At 40.2% G+C, this 8971-nt stretch overlaps 1 protein-coding gene across 2 annotated transcripts in view; it reads left to right on the forward strand.

The window, feature by feature from the left end:
• Positions 1–2171: 2171 nt before the first annotated feature.
• Positions 2172–8971, forward strand: part of MND1 (meiotic nuclear divisions 1) — a 41097-nt gene continuing 34297 nt past the window's right edge. Inside the window, exons 1-3 of one of the 2 annotated variants that reach the window (XM_009283315.1) lie at positions 2172–2231; positions 3056–3113; positions 4930–5078. In XM_009283315.1, coding sequence (XP_009281590.1) covers positions 2208–2231; positions 3056–3113; positions 4930–5078 — 231 coding nt within the window. In that variant the 5' untranslated portion in view covers positions 2172–2207. Of the gene's footprint in view, positions 2232–3034; positions 3114–4929; positions 5079–8971 lie in introns of both variants that reach the window. The other variant, XM_009283314.1, reaches the window with a different exon arrangement.

Genomic DNA, 8971 nt, shown 5'->3' on the forward strand with positions numbered 1-8971 from the left:
TGCCGCCGGGCCTGTATCCCCAGCGGCCGCAAGGCAGCAGCGGGACTCCTGGGCCCTCTGCCCCGCTCTTCCCGGCGTGGGGAGGCAGCGCGGCTCCCCGTAGACACCCGCGACGCCGGGTCTGGGGGTGTAGCGTTACCATGGTGTGGGCCATTTTTTTTGTCTGGTTTCTTGAAGAGCAATGTAAATTTAACTGGCACATGGAAGAGCAGGCCCTGTGACTATAGCTTGAGGTGGGCACGGTGCCTGCTAGTCCCCCTGAGACACACGGGCAGGCCGGGGGGAATCGGTGCCGCTGCCGTCCAGATATCCAAGTGTGAACAGGCTGGGCCACGCTCCGGCCACGCTTGTGTGGAGATGGGTGCAAGCAGAAGGAATTGCCAGCGTGCCCGAATGCGCTTAACAGCATTGTGCACTTGTGGCTACCTTCGGTAGCGTGAGCGACAGCGAAATTGATACGCCTGGTGTGTTTTATATACGTGGTGTGCAACACCTGGCAAAGAGGTAGGAGAGAGATAATGTGAAAATTAATAAAATTTGCCTAGAAAACACATTGATTTGTTACTTCTCTCTGTCAGAGTGCTGGTGTGACACTTGGTGCCTGAGGGACATAGCTAATCACGTGCTTTCAGAAACACTGCTTACATTTCACATCGTGCACATAGGGGGTTTGTTCCCGTTGCTGCTGGCGCGGTTTGGGCTGTTTGGGAAGCAGGGATAAAGAAGTTGAAGATCAGTCTGTTTTCTGTTCATGCTCCTACTTGCATGTACATGGTGGCTCCAGGTTCTAATCCTGCGACACACTGATGTCATAGAAGACAGCTGTGATGTCAGTGCTGACGTAGGGCATCTCTGGCTAAAGCAGAAGGGACGAGATTTTAATATTGATAGTGCTTTTGTTAAATACAATACTGAATTGCTTCTGTTCATGTCTGTGTGTTATTGTAACTGCAAAAACTAGTTTTTCAATTTATTTTTTGAAATCTAAATCAATCTGGCTGTTTTGCTCTTGATGCATATTTTAAATTTTATGCTGCCCTACTGTGTGATTTATTTAAGAAGGAAGCAGCAGTTAAGAAGTAAAAAATGGTATCGACTCCCTTCTGTCGGGGCTTGGAAACCCATGTTGTCTTTCTCAAAGCATCATGTTATTAGACTCCCCACTTCCGTTGACTCAAGGGCAACAGTATTTATGCCTTTTTTTAAAGGGAGACCTTTTTCTATCAACATCCTATTTTGCTCTTTCTATCCCCCTTTCACTTTCCTGTAGCCACACGCAGCAGTGCAAGGTCCCACAGCCTGCGAAGCAGTGAGTGGGGCAAGGGGAAACATTCCAGATTCAGCTTATGGCCACTGCTTTTGGGTTGTTGAGGACTATGCTAAACACTATTAATAAAACTCCAATTCTCTGTGAAATATTTTATATCCTAATTTTGCAAGGGGTGTGTAAAAATGGTGTCTCTGAAAGCGGTCAGTTTTGTGTTACTGGTAGCAGTTCGTGAGTAGTCATTTCTGCCTTTTGCTTCTATTTCAATCCATGTTATTTACTGCTCGGTCACACAACTGCAGAGAAAAGTAATCACAACTGCAGAGAAAAGTAATAAACACAGTTTTTAAAATGTGACCTTGAAATTATTAAGTTGGGTAGGAAATTTGAAGAAAGACGTAGTACCTCAAAATGCTCTTTATCTCCTTAAAAAAACCTAAATGGCCTACATCTCACATTAGTGTCTCTATATCACAATATAAAAAATAATTCTAAACAACCCAAAAAGATATTCCTACTTATCTTTTTAAGGACTATTAAACATCTGGGTGAGTTGCTGAGAATTGGTATAAATACACATTTTTAATCTAGTAAGGTAAAACAAGGAACCGTTTGGGTATGCAAAGAAACACTGAGGCTTGAGCAGGATTAGATTGTGTGAAAGGTTGGCTCCAAACTTGGAATATAGATCCATCAGTTTAATAGACTGCAGGTGCATTAGCTTGGTGTAATGATTCTTTGGGAAGAAGTAGTTTATCTGAAAGTCTGGGGCTAGCGGTAAGGTATTTTAAAGGATGGCAAATACAACTTAGAGGTAAATAGATTCGAATTCTGAGCAGATGTTAATTATTCAAATGTCTGAATGTGTTGGTTTCTTTTTTTTTTTTCCCTGTTCTAGTCCAAGAAGAAAGGTCTGAGCTTTGAGGAGAAGAGAGTTCGCATGATGGAGATCTTTTTTGAAACAGTAAGTAACTTGTAATTGTCTTGCATTCACATCGGTGGGAAAACAGGTCCTAAAAGGAGCTTAACTGTAGATGTAGATGAACTCTGTATATCCCGCTATGCATTTCACTGATGCCCTGTGTCATCAATGTATAAATTACAGGGACAGAGCTTGATTCATGTAGCTTCTGATCAGGTGGCTCGTCCCCAGGTGGAGCTAAGGCCTGAAGTGCACAGGTGGTGTTAAATGCTTCATCTGCTCCCTGTTCAAATCTTGTCATTTTGAGTCTGTTACTGTAGGAGGGATAGCAAGAGGTTAGGAAGTATCTCACTGACGTTTATGGGAGGAGGAAGAAATCTGAGCGTTAGAAAAGATGAGAGCAGACCTGGAAGAGGTCACTGGGGAGAAGAAACCTGGAGATCCAAAAGCAGAGCTACAATTATATTGGTGACATACGTAATTCACAGTGTTTCACCTATTAAAAAAATTATTGTGGCATTTGAGTACTTCAGCAATGTAGTGCATCTGGTGCTGACAATCTAACCTTGGCTCTGTCTGCCCTAAGGGGTTTACAGTGTAACTTCAGGCAAAATACGGTGACTTTAGAGTACCGAAGAAAAGAACAGGGCTTGTTACAGTCATAGTCTTTTTTTTTTTTTTTTTTTTTTTGTACTTCTCAGAATGTTCTAATTCTATTGAGGGATATGCAGCCTATTTCCCTAGCAAAACATAAACAAGCAATGTATTACCTACTTGCTTTTGTTGGCATTGATTTAGTGTAAAAACCACTCAGGCTTAGATGATGCTGTCATTTGGAGCTAAAGTGTCTTTTATGTTTTGCACAGAAAGATGTGTTCCAGTTGAAGGATATAGAGAAGATTGCTCCAAAAGAAAAGGGGATTAGTAAGTGTTTACAAAAGTTATTTCTCTTGAGCCATTAATCATTTTTGGGACAGGTCATACAGTATAGATTTTCCTGGCTACAATTTTAGGTTTGTGACTGTAATAATAATGGAAAAAATAGCTAGAAAGGGAGACGGGTCAATGGCAGAGCTGTAGCGTTAGAAGTGGTATCAACAGCATACTCCTACCTTGGTTTGCTAATGTTTGTCACTTATGTTAGGGCCAAAATGGGAGATCATTAAAATGTCACAGCTAACTCCAAGTTAACCACTAAAACGTAGGATGGGGTTTTTCCTAGGCTCCGAGATGCCTGACTTGCAGTGACTTTCAGTCTACGAAATTGTTATGTGTACTTGTGTAGTGAACAGAGGAGTCGAGTGTCTGTCTGTAATGTCACAAATATCTTAAAATGCTAGTCCAGATGTACACGGTCGATGTTCTGTTGAGCTTTTTCCCCCCAAAAAATGGCTGGACAGCTGTAAATGGAAGGCGTTTGTCTTTTCAATGAAAGCCTTTCTGATGAGATCCATGTCATCCATTTAGGATTAGGTCCAAGAGGATTTATCTTACGCTGTTGAGTTGTTTTATGTGTTCCTCATTCTGCTTCCTTCTATGTTCATTGACAAAAGGGGGAAGAAGCGTAATGTTTGTGTGGTTGCCACTGTCCTTGACTAGCATATCTTTGTGGCACTGCAAGAGTAAATGAACTTGCTGAAGGAACTGCAGACATAGGTGAATATCGCAAAGCAGTGTTTTTCAGTTATGTCAGCAGCTAACAGAGGTACTCATAGGCCTCTGAAGAGATGTGATGCTGTCTTGATTGGTTTGTCAATGCATATGTTTAATTGCAATTTGCAGGAAGAGGATGCAAAACAGTAAATACAAGCAATGGAATTTCATATTTAAAAATCTGGAGTGTAAAGTTTCTAAAACCATTAACACCTTTGAATAGTCCAAATTCATCCTGCCTCTGAATATGAAGGCATTTAGCCACACAACCCAAGCCCCAGTTACTCTGAAAAGAAAAACGTCTAGCCTGTGGAAGCACCCCCATACTGACATCCAGCCTATAGCTTCCAAAAGATTGGATGTTCCTGATCTGGGATCCCCTTAGACTTGAAATTGAAAGTGAGGCACTGAAAACCATTAATTAGCTCAAAAGTCTATATCTGCAACACGTGAGGATAATAACAACTACTTTGCTTTGTTGAACAGGTATCATTTTTAAAATGGTGAATTATACCACACATTTGCTAGAAAGTGAGCAATTATGTTCAGAAATGTTTTGGATCCTTCTGACTGCAGATGACTTTCTGTATTGGAACTGAACATAATCAAATGTAAAATCTGCCCCTCCTGAGTCTGTAGACAGATGGCTTTAGTGCCTTTGCTGCTCTTTAATGCTTTGATAAGCATTACAAAGTGAAATGTAATTACACTCTTAATCAAGAAATTATAAGTTAATCCATGTTAGAATTAAGATTGCAAGACAACTTCTCAAGTACCCTCTCATGAGTTTGTTCTGCTGTTGTAGTGTAATATGCATGCATGTTTTATGATACTCATGAGTGGTGTTTCACAAACATCTGGTAGCAGACTGTATAGAATAGCAGCCTTTATGTATAAACTGCTGATTTTGAAGGGATTCATTCCTTCAAGTGAAGCATCAGGCATGGTGTCCTCTTGAAATTGTCCAGCTAGCTGACATTATAGTAAAATATTTTACAGGTGATTATAGATGATGACTTATGGTATTCATCATTCTCCACAGTTTAGATGCTATGCAGTTCTAATTTGATATTTTTGCTTTTATTAGCCTCTATGTCAGTGAAAGAGATTCTGCAGAGCTTAGTTGATGATGGCATGGTGGACACTGATAGAATTGGAACTTCCAATTATTTCTGGGCTTTTCCAAGTAAAGCTCTTCATGCCAGGAAGCGTAAATTGGAAGAATTGGAGTCTCAGGTAAATCTATTTTAGGGAAAGTACTTTTCTACCTGAATGGGTTTGCTTTTTCCTTATACCCTCTTGTTATTCTTTTTCATATTGTGCTCTTTCACGTGTGCATGTGTGCGTGTGCACACACACACACAGATTTTACTATAGGAATCATCTGGCATGCGTGGTATGACATTCTTTCTCATTATCTTGCTATCACTTCAGAAAAGTTTTGGAGGTTGTTCTTGCTGGAGCTTGAGAAGACTTCTTGTCTACTTGCTGATGTTATTCATGATGCAAAACATCATTTAAGGACTTCCTCTAAATATTTAGGTAGCATATGCTTTTATGCGTCTGTTTTATAATGTAGGCCATCATGTGGTAATGATCTAAAAGCCACGAGAGGACTGAAATGGATATCCCAAGTAAATGTGGCAATGGTTTCTACTTATGGCCATTGTGCTTTCCTGTCTGCTTTTATCGGTACCTTAATTTGTGAGCGCTTGTGTAATCCCACATTACACTTTTATTAGGAGAGAAGAGCAGATTGGTCGTGATCTTCTGCAGAAGAGCAAGGCATCTTTTGTTGCAACACTGATGTTCTATTGATCTGGTTCTTTCCTACTTTTTAGGAACTGTCTTTCTTGTTTCTTTTAATTGGAGTGGGAAAGCATCTATTCATCAGTTTATTTGCAACTGGAGTACATGGTAACAAGATCAATAAACTAGCTTTGTGGTCTGATTGCACCACAGCACTGCCAACTTTTCCCATGCTTATTTAGCATTATGTCCATTCATCAAAGAATCATTTGAATTAATGCAAAATTATTTTTACAGACATTCTTTTCTTCAGGCATAGCTCTGGTGTCATCGTTGCTATCTTATGTACATACAGCATCGTCAACTTCAGCTACTTCTTTAAAGCTCCAAATTAATTGTATAAAAACATGCTTTTTTCCCCAACATGAATTGAAAAAGCAGTTTGTTAATCTGAACACTTTTCACCAAAGCAGATTAAATAGCCTGATCAATGCAGTTGAAATTGCTTGTTTATGCATAGAGTGTAGTGTGACTAGCTGAGAGGTAACCTTGTCAGTTATCCCTTGCTATGCTGTCGTTGCTTGTAAATCTCAGTCATTACTAAACTGAGAGTCCAGTCCACTGTTCTGTTTTAACCAACAAAAGATCATTTCCCTTTGCCCCGAAAGGGCAGTTTTCATTACTGGCCTGGCTGTTCCAGATAGCTGTCCGAAGGCGTTTTGTGTGTCTGCTTGTGTGGATCTGGCAGAGGGAGGAGAGTACTGGTACTCTGTCACATGCCTGATGCGTCTGCTGCAGTTTTCAAGATCAAGAGTAAGACTTGCTAGAACTTTCACTTCCTTTCTCCTTATTCACTAATTCATGTTCCTTTTATGAGCCAGTGATACATTCAGGGGTCTGTGGCGGTAAGGAGGAAGTACTGCAGTCCTTCCCATCATTAACTGGAACTGTGTATTGACAACCTTTCAGGCAGGTGCTTTGGATGAGTTGGAAAGTGCCACTTGAGATAGCTCTTGTGGTACAGTATGGGTCATCAAAATTATTGACTCTTTAATTTTAGGTTCTGCCGCTGACTTGCTCTATGTTTTGAGTAACTGTCTTAGCATGTCAGATGACCTATTAGTATCATGAATATAAACTGTACCTTGTGTGTGCTGGGACTTGGTTAATATTAAGTTGTCCCACTGACAATTTTGTTTGCTCCTTTACTGTCTTTGTTTTCAGAACTCAAATGAGTCCGGTCATTAAAAACTTCCTCAATTTAGCTGGATACGCTTGTACTATTTTCAGGCATGGACTTAGAGTCTGGCATGACTGGGCTTAAATTCATTTTTATTGACTTGTAGTAACAATGCACTGATTCTTACTCCAGTGAAGTTTTGTTTGTCTGGAACAGGAGATCAGTTTAACTCTGCACTGACTTGGAACTGAGTTTCCTAGTAAAGTTACTCAACTTATTAGTATATTCACGCAAGTTTTAGACCAGGCTACTTGCTCTGCCAGAACATAAATGCCAACTGAGCAATTGAACAAATACATGCCAAAACTCCTGCTTTGTTCACCAAACACCCTGGTGCCACTGTCTTGTTGAATGCAAATGATTTGCTCTCGGATACTTTCTATTTTTGCTCATGCTGCATATTATAGCCAAGTAGTTGAATGAAGGAGTTGATATTTGTTGTCTTTGCCCTTGGGCTCAGTCCCATCATGAATTTTAAAGATAATTGATCAAGCAGGTCTCTGGCATACCCTGATGAGTATCTTCCTTGGAATGTCTTGCAGAATCTGCCTAATGTGCTCCACCATAAGTATCCAGGGGTTATCTACAAACATATGCTGTACTGCTTTAAATGTACTGTTACATTATTAAACATAAACCCATCTCTTATGGAATTGTAATAAGCATGCAGTTATTGTATTGTAATGTTATTTTATGGTTATTTCTGTGTAGGAAATAAACTATGCTGATATAAACAGTTTTGCAATATAAAACTGTTCCAGTTGAAAGAAATAGTTTTGTTGCCAGACCCTTATTTGCAAACCAAGTCCTGCTCCTAACATATGGGCTTACTGATGTAAGAGCTCTCTTTAGACCATGTTATGAGTCCTTAAAAATACTTATATTCATTACCTTGCTTTTCTGATGAGAATGGAAATGTTTCAGCATTTCAGGGAAAAACATTTTCACTAGCTGAAAATAACTTCTCTGTTGACGCAGTGGAAAGGTGGCATTTTCAATGAATAGCGCTCTGAACATTTTTACAAGATGATAACAGATTCTGTCTGTGAGTTCAAATTAGCTATTTTAGTGTTTGCGTTCTTCTTGATGTGAACACATACAGATTTTCTTAAGCGTTTCTAAATCCGGTCACTGAGTATCACAAAACTTGTCAGAACATGCAAAGCAGAGAAAAAAAGTAAGCCATTGTACCATTTCTGTTGCACGTTGCCTGTCTTTGATCATTCCTGTATACAGCTTGTGGCATGCTGAGAGACATGTTTTCTTTCTGTGTCTTGTCCAGATCGCTTGTTAACTATATTAATTGGTCTCTTTCTTCAGCAGTTAAAAGCCAGAATCAAGCCGCCTTACTTAAAGCAAAAGTTTAAAAATCTAGCAGTTCAGTTCATATTGCAATTAAAGCTTTTTACCAGGAGGCAATATCTTTGTTTGCCAAGGGCGTGGGTAAGTAGTGAAGGGAAAGGGGTGACCCCAAATGCTGAGCTGAGGCATTTGAAAATAATGGGGAGGAAGAGAACAAGCTTTTCCATGATGCAAATTCTTCTATTAATTCATAGCACTGAGGCTTACGTTTGACAGGTTGGGCCTACTACAGGACCTTTTGCCTGCATACGTTGGTACTTAATAATGTTTTAGCGAAGTTGCTTTTAGCTCTCTGCATCTTACAGAGCTTGTGATTGTGGGGAGGCTGGTTTAGGAACTGTTCTTGAAACAAAATTTTTGTTTCAGATTTTTTAGTGATTATTGAGCCACACCCCAACTTGGAGACTCAGTAGCAAAGAAGTCTGACTCAGTATTTATGACAAAGAACAAGCCGGTTTTGTCTGGATGTTCAAAGTTACACCTCACAGTGGTTGTGTATACGCTAGATTTTTTTCAGGAAGGATTTATTACGTCATCAGTGTGATCCCCTTGTGCAGAGATGTGGCAATTAAAACCAATGCTTGAAATAAAGTTTCTGTTGACATAGCTTCTCCCCCGCCCCCATCTTTCAGCTTGTTTTTGTGGGGGCAGGTGTTTGGAGAGGGGCGCTAACCCCTGAACTGACATATACTACAAGAAGGACGTTGAGATGCTGGAGCGTGTCCAGAGAAGGGCAACGAGGCTGGTGAGGGGTCTGGAGAACAAGTCTGATGAGGAG

The sequence above is a fragment of the Aptenodytes forsteri genome, unplaced genomic scaffold (assembly GCF_000699145.1).
Source record: "Aptenodytes forsteri isolate BGI_AS27 unplaced genomic scaffold, ASM69914v1 Scaffold6, whole genome shotgun sequence".
In the NCBI taxonomy this organism is placed as follows: Eukaryota; Metazoa; Chordata; class Aves; order Sphenisciformes; family Spheniscidae; genus Aptenodytes; species Aptenodytes forsteri.